Here is a 17527-nt window from a genome sequence, read left to right as displayed (position 1 = left end):
TATCAAGTACAATGTTTAATAGAAAGCAATGTCATGAAGTTCACACAGAATGAAATTTCAAATCAGACACTAGCATCATAATGCCTTATATAAACTTCTAATATACCTCTTATAACTAGAAAAATAGTGAATAAAATAATGGGACTTTTCAGTTTCCTTTTAAGAGCGTATCTAGTTTTCAATTTAAAGGCAGTTTTCTGCCATTGACATAGTAATTGTGATGTGCCAATACAGTGAGTAATGCAAGCAACAGTACTTCCTTCATGGGCTGAAATAAGAAACTGATCCGTAGCAATTATTTTTTAAAGCAATCACGGAATTAGTGAAGTTCTGAGTCTGAACACAGTGCAAACCAATTAATTCACTTCCTTAAAGATAAAAATAAAGTAATGAATTTAAAAATGATGTTAAAACTGTGTGCTTATTAAGCAACTAAGAGGCCAAGAATAGTACAGACATTAAAACTCTTGAGGACTTGTTTCTTGATATACTCAAAATTCTGAAAATTGCAATTGACCTTGTGCAGAGGAGTATAAATTTCTTATAGCTCAAATGACCTGAGGTTGGATTCACATACAAATGGGTTTTTCTGCATTCTTTAACAATAACATGACTCAGAGAGTTCAGACTAACTTTTAAGTAAGACTTCTCTTGGGAGCTAAGATTGTTACTAATGATCTCTTATGTGAATTCAAAAAGAAGCAATAAAAAATAATAAATTTCTACAAAGATCATTTTATTGTCAGTGCATGTCTTAAATATCACATAAAATGTCAATTAAAAAATAAGAAGTATGGCCCTGGCCAGTGCCTCACTGGTTAGAGTGTCAGACCCACACACCAAAAGGTTGTGGGTTCAATTCCTGGTCAAGGGCACATACCTGGATTGCAGATTCCACCCCAGGTCCAGTCGAGGTGAGTGGGGAAGGCAACCTATCGAGGTGTCTCTCACACTGATGTTTTTCTGTCTTTGTATCTATCTCTCTCTCTCCCCCTTACACTCTCTCTAAAAAGAAATCAATGCAAAAAATACCCTTGGGTGAGGATTAACCAATATATATATTGTGTATGACTCAGTTTTTGTAAAATAAAACATATATATATATATATATATATATATATAGAATATATTTTTTAAATCTCAAAGAATATATACTGAACCCCATATGGAGGTGTTATTATAAAGCACACATTCATAATACATATTTTTGGGTTCCTATCCAGAGTACATATTACTTCTGTTTTTAAAACATTTATTACAGCTAGAATTGTTCCTGAGTTATCACTGTGCAACTTAAGAATCAATCACACATATAGATGAAAAATACATATAAATCAGGTTTTGTTGCTATACATATTTCATAATAACAAGGAAGTCAAACAGAACAGAATAAACACACAAAAATGAGAAGGGGATTCAAGGTATGTATAAGTTGCCTGAGTAGATCCCCTAAAACAAAATCAAGGATAAGCAGGCTTAAGGGAAAAAAAATGAAAGGAAAAATAATTTCTGAAAAAGACTAAGATGAATAAGCTGATTAGAAACAAAAGACTACAACACTTCTTTTGGTAAAATACCAAAAAATGTAAGACGTACACTTTGGCTTTCTCAAATAAAAATAGCATGCTGAATAGTTACAAATAACTAATTAAACCAGTACACATGGAAGCATTGGGGAATAATATTAATAAGGTTTGATATGGCTTTTCCCAACTTTTATTCATTTTCAGATGTGTCTCAAACTTAGCTTTCTTCACTTTCCTAGTTAAAAGTTTTCATAGCACTGTAAGCCTCCTCTCTACACTGTAAGTAGGCTTCACCATTATATCCCTGGGCCCTAAGAATACTCACTCAATTAGTGTTTCCTGGAAATTAACATTAATAAGGTTTTGGACACTGATCTATGAACCAGAAGGTCACAGTTCTTTCTGGTCAGGGCACATGCCCAGCTTGTGGGCTCAATCCCCAATAGGGGCTGTGCAAGAGGCAGCTGATCAATGATTCTCTCTCATCATTAATGTTTCTAGCTTTCCCTCTCCCTTCATCTCTGAAAAAAAAAAATATATATATATATACTGAATGTGTGTGTGTGTGTATGTAGTTTCCTAAGTCATGTATCAAAGAAAATCAGTGTCATTTTGACTTAAATCTACTGCTTGCCTTCTTTTGAGTCCTTGAATGGTTATGGTAGAATGGTTAAATAATCCCAAGTGTAACAATGTGATAAGGCCACACACTTGGAATTAACTGTTATCCAAACAAGTTTTGGCTTTCTACTCGCTTTCACTTAATTTTCCGTAAGTCCCACAGCATGAATTTAAAGATAGTTCAAAGAGTCTAGAGATTGTGGCAACAAAACAAAGTAAATCTAATGAGTATTTTCGGAGACTAAATCTGTCAGCTCAAAATGGACTGTAGCTTATGACAGAAATCCAATAATATCTGTTGAATGAATGCTGATTTAATACATTGAGCTATCCAAAATTTCACATAGTCATTACAACCTCTACTTTTGTGTTAATTTTTTTATTGGCCCATATCACTGGGCCTTACATAGTACTTGCTCAAACAGTATTTCCTGCATGCATGCATGCATGAATGAATGAATGAATCCTATCCTATATAATAAAAGCCTAATATGCTAAGTGTCCAGTCGTCCATTCAACCAATCAAAGTGTAATATGCTAATGATATGCTAAGGCCGCTCAATTGCTCATTATGATGTGCACTGACGACCAGGGAGCAGACGTTCCGGCCAATTGGGACTGAACAAGATAGGCTGGACACTCCCTGGAGCCCTCCTGCAGTCCTTCTCCAGATGGCCAACCTCCCGTGTCTCTTCCTGGCCCCGATCATGCACTGGTGGGGTCTCTCGGCCTGGCCTGCACCCTCTCACAATCTAGGACCCCTTGGGGGATATTGGAGAGCTGGTTTCAGCCCAATCCCTCAGGCCAGGCTGAGTGACCCCACTGGTGCACAAATTCGTGCACCAGGCCTCCAGTGAAGAAATAAAAGACGTTATACCATTACATAGAGGTTTATTGCTGTTTTATTTTAAAATATTTATTATGTTATTATTTTTAATTTATCACTGCATTTAATTCAAAATTTTGACTCAATCATTTTTCATTTGTATCTTTAATATTTCTCAGTTAATAAGTTCTACCAATGTCTCACCTACTCAGTTTTAAGCTGAGAAGTAGGTTACACAATTTTTTATTTCATCTCCTTTACAATGCATATATAAATTCCATGCATTTACTTTTTGCGGAAATGAGTGTTTAGTAAATATGTGTCAGATAAACAAATCAGCACTTTCCTATAATAGCATAAAAATTCTTTCTGGAGTACTTTTGTTTTATCACATGTATTTTCTGTTTTATGTATTTAATTTTTTGTTTATAATATACAAAAGCAAAGATTTGATAAATATATATTTACTTATCAAATAGAACAAAGCCTTTTGAATCACTATGAAAATCTATCAACATTTATGACCACAAATAAACAGTTTTAGGTAAAAACTCTAAATATCATCTTACATCAAGCACCACAAATAGGCTAGTAACTATGGAATAGATCAGTAACACGAATTAAACTTAAATTCAAATACTCTTAGATATGTTTATACATCTGGCTTTGTGAAATTAATAGGGTTGGGCTTTGTGAAATTAATATGTTTGGTTACACTACAAGGTACAGTTCTTCTTGCTTGAACTAGCTAAAACAATAGATAATCTGTGCTAGCAGAGTGAAAATGTAAAAATGGAAAGTATACATGTCCATCTTATTCAGTCATAATGGCAGTTTCACACCATGTTGAGAAGTAACTGTGACATGCATTCAAAAATAAAGCTTTAAAATAATTTCTATCCTAGACTTTGATTGACAAAGGCAATATTACTAAAAATAATATTATTTGTGATCAGTGAAGACCTCAAATCTAAATATAGGCATGCCTCAGAAATATTGCAGGTTTGATTCTAAATCACCACAAAGTGAGTACCTATATAAATTCTAAAACACTTTCTTACTATTTAAATTTCACAAATAAATCTCATAGAAACAAAAAAAAATTAATTAACATTTCCAATTACATTATATTTCTTACAAAGTAATATTGGTATTTTTTTTCTCAACTAGAGTCATCAAACATTAGAAAAATTACCTAATATTTGCATAGCACTCCACACATTACAAAGTATATATTCACTAATTTGATTCTCATAATCACTGTATAAGCTATTAACCCCATTATTTACCAAAGATAGAGCTTGTAAAGTGAAAAGCAGGAATGGGAACCCAAGTCTTCTAAGTCTGCTTTTTTCACCAATCCACTATTTGATATTTTTACATTCTCTAAAATCTCATAATTTTTATGTCTTCCTCTATTAGGACACCTATCCCCTCATTTATTTACAGCTTTTATAATTTACTAGAGGCCCGAGTGCACAAATTTTTGTGCACCGGGGGGAAGGGGAGGGTCCTCTAGCAGTCTGGGACCCCTCGGGAGATAACGACCTGCTGGCTTAGGCCTGCTCCCAGGTGGCAGAGGGCAGGCCCAATCCCTAGGTGCAGCCCCTGGTCAGGCTCAGAGCAGGCCTGACTGGGGAGTTGGGGAGCCGCCCCTGTCATGCACAGAGCAGGGCGGATCGGGAGGTTGCGATGCCACCCTCAGTCACGCTCAGGGTAGGGCTGATTGGGGGGTTGGGGCACCGGCCCCTGTCACACTCAAGGCAGGGTTGATGGGCAGGTTGTGGCGCCACCCCCTGTCACACACAGAGCAGGGCCAATCGGGGTTGGGGCGCTGCCCCCTGTCACTCACAGAACAGGGCCCATCAGGGGGGTTGGGGCTCTGTACCCCGTCACGCACAGAGCAGGGTCTATCAAGAGGTTGGGGAGCTCCCCCCTGTCATGCACAGAGCAGGGCTGATCAGGGGTTGGGGAGCTCCCCCGTCACTCACAGAGGAGGGCTGATAGGGGAGTTAAGGCACGGCCCCCTGTCACACACAGAGCAAGGCGGATCAGGGGGTTGGGGCGCCGCCACTCTCACACTCAGGGCAGGGCCGATGGGGAGGTTATGGCTCTACCCCGTCACACACAGAGCAGGGCCCGTGGGGGGGGGGGGGGGTTGGGGCGCCGCACCCTGTCACACACAGAGCAGGGCTGATCAGGGGGTTGGGGCACCACAGCCTGTCACACACAGAGCTGCAGGGCAATCAGGGGGTTGGGGAGCTCCCCCTATCAGGCACAGAGCTGGGCTGATCAGGGGGTTGGGGCACCTTCCCCTGTCACGAACAGAGCAGGGCAGATAGGGAGGTTGTGGCCCCGCCCCCTGTCATACACAGAGCCGCAGGGCAATCAGGGGGTTTGGGCGCTGCCCCCTGTCATGCTGATCCTGGTGCTGGGAGGCATATTACCCTTTTACTATATGGAGGCCTGGTGCATGGGTAGGGCCGGCTGGTTTGTCCTGAAGGGTGTCCTGGATCAGGGTGGGGGTCCCCACTGGGGTGCCTGGCCAGTCTGGGTGAGGGGCTGAGGGCTGTTTTCAGGCTGGCGGGTGACTGAAGCTCCCAACCGCTCCTTTTTTTCTTTTTCTTTTTTATTCTGGGCCAGCTTTAGCTCTGAGGCTCCAGCTCTTAGGCCTCTGCTGCTGAAAGCAGGTTTCTGGCCTTTGTTTACCTTCTGTATTTGAAACAATGTTGCGATCCTGCTGGCTGAAGCCCGGTGACTAAAGCAGGTTTCTGGGGTTTTGTTTAGCTCAGCCGTGGGCAAACTACAGCCCACGGGCCGGATCCGGCCCGTTCGGCTGCTCTATCCGGCCCTCGGAGCTGAAAGAGCGGAGGGTTCTCTTGCTCTCCCTTCCGCTCCTTCACCAGCAGCAGTGTTAACATGTATTAGTTCACACAAACACTCCATCCATGCTTTTGTTCTGGCCCTCCGGTCCAGTTTAAGAACCCATTGTGGCCCTCGAGTCAAAAAGTTTGCCCACCCCCGGTTTAGCTTCTATATTTGTAACATAGTTGCTTAGAGTTGCAGCTCAGAGGCTGGCAGTGGCAGGCAGGGAACGTTGGAGTCCTCCGTCACTTAAGCAAGCAAGCCTCATGTTAGTTTCAAGCTGCCTGGCTGCCGGCCGCCATCTTGGCTGGCAGTTAATTTGCATATCGCCCTGATTAGCCAATGGGAAGGGTAGCGGTCTTACGCTACTTACCATGTTTCTCTTTTATTAGATAGGATTACTAGATTATAAACTCCTTGATTAGAATATGATAGGCAATTGTTAAATATCTGGGAATGTACCCCCAGCTTTATTCAACAGGGATATGAGGAAGGAAATGGGATCATTTTAGCTCACAGAAGATTTACCTATGCATATGAAAAAGAATTTAAAACTCCACAGTCTTCATCACCTTCAAACTCCTATTTTCAACTGATTTGAGAGCTCAATTATTATTTCATGATTAGGAACTAAATAAAATTAAACAGTGGGGAAAAAAACCCTGAGGCATTTACAGAAATAAAAGCACTTTCATCTTTAACAGAGATCTCTGAAAATGTCAACGACAAAAGAAAACCAAATAAAATTTACAAATGTGAACTTATAGCAATGTCTTATTTTTAGAATCTATTATGCAGTTCACTTTAATCACTTAAAAAAATGGCATTAAAGACAAGTTATAATTTGCAAATAGACCTTTTTTGTTTCTAATACTAATTTAAATTCCTACAGTTACATTTAAACTAGAAGTGGTCATAAGAAAAATATTTGTCTTATTTAATGTATAACCTATATAAAAATAATGTTTTAAAACTTAGACTACAGAAGGAAACATTTATATAAATTATAGTTAGTTTATACTTTACCTATGATTTTTCCTCTACAATTCTTGTACCACTTTATAAATATTGCCAGCATAGTCACAGGTTGTAATAGAAAAGCTTATTTACACCCATTACAAAGGCATATACAAATTATAAAAGAGTTTGACATGAAAATACTACTAGAAGCAGAAAGTCAGATGTATGAGAGTAAGCAAATAGGATTATCAAGTTGAAGTGTGAATACTAGGCAAAATTAACAATAAGGTGAAAATTATAATACAAACAAAAATGTGTACACACACTTCGAATAACTATAAAGGCAGTACTTATTAAAATACAATTCATTTTCAAATTGAGCTATAGGCTGTTAAAATGTGTATACGTTTTTTTGGGACACCCTGTATGAATATCTCAATGTATCTATTTTAAGAACCCGTCTGAGATTCATCCAATGATAAAGGCTCAATCTATTGCGAAGTAATTAGTATCTCTCTAGTGCAGTGATGGCGAACCTTTTGAGCTCGGCATGTCAGCGTTTTGAAAAACTCTAACTTAACTCTGGTGCCGTGTCACATAGAGAAATTTTTTGATATTTGCAACCATAGTAAAACAAAGATTTATATTTTTGATATTTATTTTATATATTTAAATGCCATTTAACAAAGAAAAATCAACCAAAAAAATGAGTTCGCATGTCACCTCTGACATGCACGTGTGTCATAGGTTCGCCATCACTGCTCTAGTGACTGGACGAACACTGAAATTCTATAGACTAGCAGCTTGAAAACATGTGCCATTTGAAATAATAGAGTGAGAAATGACAAACAGAGGCAACAATTCTTCATATACAAAAAACATTAAAATTTCTCAGTGGATAAAGTTAAACAAAATTTTGAGATTACCCTTCATCTGCTTACAGCTTAATAAAGAATGTATAAAACATAGTTTAGCAATGTCTAAATGCAATTTAATAATAAGTATTAGAGGAAGTAATGTTAATAGATCATCTTTTTAATTTTCATCAAACTTTATTTATGGTTTATTAATGCCAACAAGCAATAGCTTATACATAAAGGGGAAAAACTAATCCTAAATGAATCAGAAAATCTGTTCAACTACTATTATTCCACTAATTAAGGAATTTTATTATCATTATTTAATACAATACTACTTTAAAAATTTCTCATAATACCACTTTTGAAAAAAATTGCAAAGGCTTGTTTTAGGGGCATAAAACTTATAATTTAAAATCTCTAAGAAAAAAAATTTTTTATAATCACATTATTTCTACTTTTAACTTAAAATGTTTTTAATGTTCAAATTTAACTCAAGTATTTTAAATATTTATGCATTTAAATTTAATTCAAATTTTTAACAACTATTTTTAATTTATAATATTTTAAAGTACATATTTCCTTAATAAGATTAACATTTTAGTGAGTTTTGGAGCACTATCTTTAAGGAATTCAGCAAAAACAAATTAAGTGCTAAACTCTGTTACAGGCATTTATCAAAAACTATTCATCATTTTATTACCACCATGGACTACATCAGAATATACATATAAACTAAATTAGAAACGTACATCAACATATTGTATGATAAAGTGTCTCCTTTGTCCATCAGAATATACAGAAAGGACATATTCACCAGGTTTCCCATGGCTTTCTCGCACCAAGAAGTCTCCTTGTTGTTTTAACAGATCTTGTGCTTCTATTCTGGGAATTGCACCATGGTACCAATCCTGTTCTGTCAGGGGCTTCTCAATTGTGGGCATCGATTCAAACTAAGCAAATATGGGGGGGGAAAAAGAACACCAAATTAGAAAAAATAGCTATTTTTTCCAGTAAAAATGTAAATCAATTACAAGTACTTCTTACATGTGTTCCTACCTTTAATTGACCAATGAAAAGTTATACAATGAAAAATTTTTCATAATTTTTAAAGAAATATCTCATGGGATACTGCTATTGAAATTTAGCACAAAAGCATGGCCTTCATATTTTAAGGTTATTTGTTTTTTCTGCCTAGCATACATAGCTACGTACAACATCAGCATTTGGAGTTAATAATATAGTCTTCAATGTATCATAAAACAAATCCATATATTTAAAATTTATCAACCAGAGAATTATGAAAAAGGGGGATTATCGGGGAAATTTATCACAAAACATTTTTATTTAAATTGAGTTATTTCTGTTTATGGAATTAGCTCTCAATTACACAGGCTGTGGGATGTCCATGTCATATGTGGAGTGCTACCTACAGCTTCATATAATGCCGTACTGCCTCTGTACCTTCCCATTCTTATCCGCATTCCCCTCACCTCCTAACCGTTACCTATGCCACATGGGTGGATGGTCCTGATTCTGTACAGCGACGGTAGATAAAACTTTAGGAGACACATCACTGCCAACCACCAACATGCAATTACAAATGTGGAGAAAACAAGGGAAGAATAGAAGCCATGAGCATGGCAGGAAAAGCAAATTATCCGTTATTTTAGGAGGCCAAATGCTAAGACCAAATATTTCTTTTCCAAGATTTTATCACAGTGCATCTCATAGCAAATACAAAATGTTTACTATAATTGAAATATTTCCAAGTCTTGCCTATGGTAAAAGTGTTTCAAATGTGTACTCTTCTTGGAAGTCTACTTGAGATTTTTAAAGGTGTTTTTTTTTTTAACCTCTGAAAAAAATCAATAAAATAAATTTAGTATCAGTTCTTTACAAAGACCTTGCTTTCATCATTATCTCTGAAAAAGGTCCACATAACAGAAAAACATCACAAACAAGGATGTCATGTGCTTGATTTCTTGTCCTACTCAACCTATCTTCCTAAATTTGATTTATTTAGAATTGGGAGAATGCAATACCCAGATTATTTATTAAGTAAGATGGGCATTTGAAATACAAAAGCTCAGCTAATACTCTGAGAAACTCATTAAAGGTTATGAAGTAAGAAATATATTTGGGGAAAAAATCATCCTCAAAGACCACTGCTGAAGTTTGTTTGTTTTTAAAGACGAATGAATAGGAAGGAACTTGTATTGCTATTTCATTGCTGGTTCTCTGGGTTTATTAGCTTCTTCTGGGTAGGAAGGGAAGCTCAGGGACCTGTTACTTCCCAGCCCCTACAATACCATTAAGAAATGTAGGCTGAAATTACTGCGCATTTGTGGATGCAGGGAAAGGCCAGACATGTCCCCTGTCTGGGTCTATCAGATATTTCGGGGACTTCTCTGAAGCATCAAAAGGAACATTTTTATTAATATGACTTTAATAAAATTCCAATGTAATTTTGCAGGCTCGATAAAATATATGATGTAGGATGTATCAGCAACAACATCCTAAGAGCTGTCATAATTACTCATTACCTCAAATATCACAACTTTCTAAGCCTCAGTGGAAAAACAATTTTTCCCTCTTGATAGGTTACCTAAGTTTTTTGCCAGAGATATAGTGGAGGGGAAGCCTTTTTTAAAAAAAATTTTTTTTTTAGAGAGAGAGGAAGGGAGAGGGATAGAGAGATAGAAACAACATCCATCGGCAGCCTCCTGCACGTCCCTCCTGGGGATGGAGCCTGCCACCCAGGTATATCCCCTGAGCAGGAATCGAACATGCCCTCCTAGTTCCTAGGTCAACGCTCAACCACTGAGTCACATCAGACACGCTCAGTATCAGTTTAACATGACCTGGGTCACGTGTCTTAATCATTTGAGCAAAAATATAAAATATTTGCTCCCTTATATAGTTTTTTATAGAAAATAAATCCTGATAAGCCTGTCTTCAAAATTACGTGTGATAATGCTAGTGATTCAAAAGTTGCAAGTCTGAGCAGATTATTCAGTCATCCTAAACATGCCTGATTGTACAGAAGAATTCAGCACGGGTATAGCAACAGTATGATGCAAAAAAATAAAAAATTTCTCTGTTGTTTTGTGGTAAATGTTTCCCTCCACGTCCCATGTGGTTCAGGGTTCAGGATCTGAAAGAGGAGCCGCACACAAATGAAAGAGAAGAGACAAGAGATAATTTGGAAATAATGGGGACCAGGCGGGTAAGTCCAACTCAAGAAGAAAGGCTTCCACTGGTGCTCAGGCCTCACCAGGCTGTTATTTGGTTCGGGATCCACCCATAGTATAGCCCTTAGGCAGGGAGGTTCCAGTGACACAAAGACTTATTCTTATCAATAAGGATTTACATGATTAAAGGTGGGGAGGTTGCTTCAGCTAAAAGGCCTTTGACCTAAGTGAAATAAAGGTGAGTTAATGACAACTTAACTATGCCATTTAGTTCATGGACTTGTTAAATAATTTTATGAAAAGCTAACAGTTATTGGAACATTTCTTTTCAAAAATCTATTTTTTTCTTCTTTAAACTTTTTAAATATTTCATCTCAGTAACTTTTTTTCTCAAATAAAAATTTTGCAAAACGATCTTTGGAACTTATCATAAATTCTTAATCAAATCTCCTACACTTATTTTGATGTCAAATCACAAATCAAGTCCTAGGAACTACTACTTGTCTATAAAACTGTCAAACAATTGCTTAAGAAAATAAGGGTAGGAAATAGGCCTTGAGAGAGACTTACTCTATCATGTTGCTTTTACTTATAATTATTTTTCTTTTCATTTGCTATTTGATGCCATATGAGATGGTCTGCAACAGTTCACAGCTCCCTCCCTATTCCCACAGAACTACTGTGTATAAGAAGTACAATGACAACATCAAAGGCTGAAATATAAGTAGAAAATCTCTTTTATATAAAAATATAATTTTATCCTTTTTTGTTAAAATACCTAACTGACTTACTTTTCATATAAAAGATTATTGTTTCGGGTAAATACATATGGGAACATGTTTTACATATTCAAAACGAATTATAGCAAACAAATCCAAAATATGAATGGAAATTTAAGTAATCTATGTTTAGGAAATACTTTCTTTTTCTAAATAAGACTAAGTCACATTGTCTTAAAAAGGAAATTATAAAAGGTAAGAAAAAATATTAAGGTATTATTAGGTAGAAACTTAGAGGGATGGGGAAAGCATGTAATTACTTACATTGAATATTGTTGTGTTGGCCAGCATTCAATAAGATACAATTGTAAAGTTCTACTGTCAATAAAGCATGGCTAGAAAAATTAAGTTTTACAGGTAATGAAGTGAAAAATATACTTTGGAGTTTTATTATATAAAGGGGATAAGAATATTTTTTATCTTGTTAGGCTATAGCCACTATTACTAAAGCTAACTAATACTCTATGCATTTTGTAATATGCCACACCCAAATTTCAAACAGATTTCAATTTTATAATTAATGTTCTAAAAATTATGAACAGACATAAAAAATGATACATGTAAAAATGCATATGTAATAATCTGTTTATAAAAATGTTTCACTGGAAAAGAGATCTGTTTATACTATTCTTCTAACCAAGTACAAAAGTTCATAAAATGCTTCCTGTAATATTTATTTGTAGTACAGGAAGTCTATAATACAAGTTTATTTCTTTTCTCCCTACATCAATGTGACATAGGGTTTTACTATATACATGCATGCACAAACTCAAATACATACAAAAAGTTAAAATAGGTACTTACTTTTCCATTTGTAAGGAAATATATACATATGATATTCATTGGTATATCAGAAAGAGCTGGACAATGACTATTTTCAGTAGCACACAGAGTTCATCGTACTTACTGTTGAAGAGCCAAATGCAGATTTTGGACCCCTAATTAGTCCAGCAATTGAGTGACGAAAAGACTCAAGTTTGGATACCCTCTCCTTCCTTTCCTGGGGAGATTAAAAAAGAAGCCTTCAGCAATAGTAAATATCCAATATACATACAGAGTGATGCTAGATATTAAGGTATTTATCCATTGTCCCTCTACCATGTCTTCCAATTAAATAAAATGTAAATTTCCTAACATTAAAGATGACAAATAACAAAATGCATATAGACTCTATAGCATTTTACTTTCCTGTTCCCTGAATAAATGTCTTGGTTGGGGAAAAATAAAAAGAAAATAGAAATTCATAAGATGAAGGAAAATAAGAAATACAAAGGAAGTTGATGGCAAACCAAATATTAACTGAGGGAGATACAAACTACAAAGAACCAGTCTCACACAGAAGATTTCAGATACCACTGTAGTCGTGAAAAAAAAAGAAAATAGTAGGGGAAAAACAGGAGGAAAATTACATAGACACATTTTTAGACAGTGAATTCCACTTAAGTAGCTGGAAAGTTTCCCTAAGATCAACATGATGATGATGACAACAACTACAACAATGATGACAACAGAGGAAGAGGAAATAAGATGAGGAGGTAGTGGCAGAACAACCAACAAGACAAGTTCATTTGGATTGCTATTTGCCATAGAATGTATACTTCTGAGTATTACACACCACAGTTGAAGGAAACTTTTCTTTAAGATTTCAAATCTGTAAATTCATTCTTACAAATGCAAGTGAATAAGGTAAGTGAAAGGGTAGAAAAGAAGAGAAAGAAGAAAAATAAATAAGTAGAAGGTAAAAATAAGAACAATGGAAAGCATATGTGAGCATTTATAATGGAAGCATCAATAATTACTGCATTTCAATTGCTACTCAGTAGCAGACAAAAGAACAAGATATACTATTGCCAAGTACTGTATTTCCATGTCTTTCATCCATAGTGCTGCTCAGTGTTACTTGTCAGTGGAAAATAACTACAGCAGGGCACAAATAACATCTTCTGTTTTCTATGTCTTCAATACCTAGTGTATGTCTCAGAGACATTTTGGCCATATGCTACCTCACAGACTCAAAATCAAATCTGAAATTCAACTTTTGTCTTCCCATTTACCTACTTTTATTATATTTGCTTTTCATTCTAACAGTTACAATGCTAATAGTTGTTATTATTCTACAAATATATGCATATTTATAATTTAAAATAATTTTAAACCTAACAGAACAGATTTCAACATTTTTTCATCAATATCACCTTTATAACTTGCTGATGATCCTATATAAGTCAGTATCTATACCTCAATTCAAACATCTATAAAATGGAAAAAAATAATTCAGAACTTCCTCAGAGGGCACTTACAAGAAAATTACTACAAGCAACTAAAAATTAAAATGTTAAAAGCATGTAAATATTTAATAAAACTCACTTTTAAGAAAGAAATCCTTCCTGGAGTATAGACAGTCATCACCTTAGGAATGTGAGAATGTCCTCTGGAGCCTCAATCCTAGCGGCAGCTTTGGTTTTACCTTCCAGTAAAAACCACTGTAACTGAGCCACAGGGAATGTTGGAGGAAAGACCGCCTGGAAGTACTAAGGCATGTTCATCTTCAACTTGGGTGTTTAGGGTTTGTATATTTTAAATCTGTATCTGGTGCTTGAGAAATCTTATAAAATAAAAATGTTTGGGAAGGCAAAAACTGATCACAGGATCAGGCAGGCTGTGGAGATGAAAGTGGGAAGCAAGGCTTACACAGCAGTTGCTCTGTAATTAGAATTATGAAGAAATCTATGGTGGTGTGAAGATCATATATTGGGGAGTACTATAGTAGCTATGGTTCTTCTACTCCCCAGCCCAGTTTACACTTTTTCTTATTCCTGTGGGGAATTTCTCCCCCTGATTCTGTGTGGCTGCGGAGGTGGCAGTGGTGTTAGGAGTAGCAGTGACACTCCTGTCGATCTTGCTGCTACCACAACTGACGGGGGGATGAAAAGATAATGCTACCCTCACCTGCTGGGCAATGAAAGCTTCACAAGAAAGCAGCAGGTTTCACTCTGAGTGGTGCTCTTAAAATAATAGACACAGTAAGGTCCCAATGTATAAATCCCAGGAGAACAGGACTGAAAACTACATGGGAGGTTATGCACAAAAGTAGAAAATTTAGGGAAGAGTTTTAAGTATTAGAAAGCATTTTATCTGTATATGACTTACAAATTCACCGAGATGGTATAAATAATTTTCCTCAAGCTATCCGCTGGCCATCAAACCCTACGAAAGTACAGAGAACCATTTCCCCCAAATCCCTTTGATAATATTGAAACAAAAAGAAAACATTTTCTAAGAATACAATACTAGATAAGTCTAGTATAGGTCCAGGTGTGGGGTAAAGAAGACTTCAAAAGTGAGTTCCTTTATATTTTATGAAACATAATATATTGTGTTCAAAGGGATACAGTTAGTGAAAGTAGCCTTTCATTTAAAGGTACTCTTTAAATCAGTTGGTTTTAAAAATATATTATCAAAAACAGTAAGTCAACCTTGAGTTTTATATAGGAACTAGTGTCCCAGTGCACAAAATTCATGCAGGGGGGGGGGGGCGGGGCATTCCCCTCAACCCAACGTGCACCCTCTCCAATCGGGCACCCCTTGGGGAATGTCCAATTGAACCAGCAGTCAGACATCCCTCTTGCAATCTGGGACCGCTGGCTCCTAACCACTCACCTGCCTGCCTGAGTGATTGCCCCTGTCTCTGCCTGCCTGCCTGATTGCCCCTAACTGCCTCTGCCTGTCTGATCACCCCTAACTGCCCTCCCCTGCCAGCCTGATCACCCCTAATCCTCTGCCTCGGCCCCCACCACCATGGCTTTGTTCGGAAGGAAGTCGGACATCCAGAAGATGGTTGATTGACCCGGTCTAATTAGCATATTACCCTTTTATTAGTATAGACTAGAGGCCCGGTGCACAAAAATTTGTGCACTTGGGGGGAAGGGGGGTCCCTCAGCCTGGCCTGTGCCCTCTCGCAGTCTAGGACCCCTTGGGAGATAACAACCTGCCGGCTTAGGCCTGCTCCCAGGTGGCAGAGGGCAGGCCCAATCCCTAGGTGCAGCCCCTGGTCGGGCTCAGAGCAGGGCTGATTGGGGAGTTGGGGGCCGCCCCTGTCATGCACAGAGCAGGGAGGATTGGGAGGCTGCGATGCCACCCTCAGTCACGCTCAGGGTAGGGCTGATTGGGGGATTGGGGCACCGCCTCCTGTCACACTCAAGGCAGGGTCGATGGGAAGGTTGCAGCACCACCCCGTCACCCACAGAGCAGGGCCAATCGGGGTTGGGGCGCTGCCCCTGTCACTCACAGAGCAGGGCCCATCAGGTTGGTTGGGGCTCCGTACCCTGTCACGCACAGAGCAGGGCCCATCAGGGGGGTTGGGGCTCCGTACCCTGTCACACACAGAGCCGCAGAGTGATCAGGGGGTTTGGGCGCTGCCCCCTGTCACGCTGATCCCAGTGCTGGGAGGCATATTACCCTTTTACTATATAGAGGCCTGGTGCACGGGTGGGGGCCGGCTGGTTTGCCCTGAAGGGTGTCCTGGATCAGGGTAGGGGTCCCCACTGGGGTGCCTGGCCAGCCTGGGTGCGGGGCTGAGGGCTGTTTTCAGGCTGGCAGATGACTGAAGCTCCCAACTGCTCTTTTTTTCCTTTTTTTTTTTTTATTCTAGGCCAGCTTTAGCTTTAAGGCTCCAGCTCTTAGGCCTCCGCTGCTGAAAGCAGGTTTCTGGCCTTTGTTTACCTTCTGTATTTGAAACAATGTTGCAATCTTGCTGGCTGAAGCCTGATGGACTAAAGCAGGTTTCTGGGGTTTTGTTTAGCTTCTATATTTGTAACATAGTTGCTTAGAGTTGCAGTTCTGAGGCCTGCAGCGGCAGGCGGGGAAAGTTGGAGTCCTCCATCACTGAAGCAAGCAAGTCTCATGTTAGTTTCAAGCTGCCTGGCTGCTGGCCGCCATCTTGGCTGGCAGTTAATTTGCATATTGCCCTGATTAGCCAATGGGAAGGGTAGCGGTCGTACGCTAATTACCATGTTTCTCTTTTATTAGATAGGATTATATAGGCTAGGACTGCTTAAATTGGGGGGGTGGGGGAGAGCCTTTTCAGCAGGAGGAGATGCTCTTGGCAGACAAAAATACACAATCCCTATATTTGCACTGATAGCCAGCCATATGCACTATACTGCCAAAGCGGTCATTAAAAAATTGAACCGCTTTTTTACACCTTACACCAAACAGCTGTTGCCCTTAAAACCCCTCCTCAGCCCCCACCTTAGGTTCGGCCTTCGCAGTTCACCCAGATTAGGTTCTGATTGGTCAGTTTCTATGCCAGTCAGCATCAAAAGCTGCCTAGGCAGCCATAGGCTCCTCACAGTTCGCCCAGATTTGATTTTGAGTGGTCAGTTTTTGTGCCAGTCAGTGTCTCTGAGCCTATCTCCAGGCCTAATCAAAGAGGCGGGGCTGATCAGCAGCCCCCATGGCTGCTGATGAGGCCCAGAAGGAAAGAGAGGCAAGAGCTGATCAACAGCTGCCACAGAGGCTTCAGATCAGACCCTGCCTCTCTCTCCAGGCCTGATCTGCAGCCTTGGCAGTCAGTGCTGCAGCGCCCGAAAACAGTGCCTAATTCTGACTGTAGACCTGCCAGGGCTGGTAATGATACACTTATACCCTCCTCAAATATTGACAACTTAAAGAACTTTCTCTAGATTAAGGAGACAGGGATTCATTATGACAAAGGACAGCCCTTCAGAGTTGACATAGTTGGGGGCCAGTGGAGGGGGGAAGGAGAAGCAATGTTGTAAAATAATACCTTCTGTTATGAAATAATATTTGGATGCCAAAAAAAATACTATCAGTAGAGCTACAAGTCTATCTTGAAAGAAAAGTTCTAGATGCAGTATCAGTTTCATATCTCATTTAA

The 17527-nt window shown here is 38.5% G+C and overlaps 1 protein-coding gene across 17 annotated transcripts in view; it reads right to left on the bottom strand.

Moving 5' to 3' along the window:
- The window catches only part of FER (FER tyrosine kinase), a 305227-nt gene that overhangs the window by 173517 nt on the left and 114183 nt on the right, over positions 1-17527 (bottom strand). For 13 of the 17 annotated variants that reach the window (XR_004967573.1, XM_036309530.1, XM_036309539.1 and 10 more), the window contains 2 exons: positions 12536-12628; positions 8408-8608 (listed from right to left, as the gene is read on the bottom strand). Coding sequence is in view for 13 of the 17 variants with exons in the window: in XM_036309530.1 (XP_036165423.1) it covers positions 8408-8608; positions 12536-12628 (294 nt within the window). In the remaining 4 variants the exon portion in view is untranslated. Of the gene's footprint in view, positions 1-8407; positions 8609-11892; positions 11964-12535; positions 12629-17527 lie in introns of those variants that run through there. The other 4 variants (XR_004967575.1, XM_036309543.1, XR_004967574.1 and 1 more) reach the window with 4 other exon arrangements.

This window comes from Myotis myotis, unplaced genomic scaffold (genome assembly GCF_014108235.1).
Source record: "Myotis myotis isolate mMyoMyo1 unplaced genomic scaffold, mMyoMyo1.p scaffold_m19_p_5, whole genome shotgun sequence".
Classification (NCBI taxonomy): Eukaryota; Metazoa; Chordata; class Mammalia; order Chiroptera; family Vespertilionidae; genus Myotis; species Myotis myotis.
Note: the sequence above shows the minus strand (reverse complement) of the source record. Positions and strands in the feature narration are given on the sequence as shown.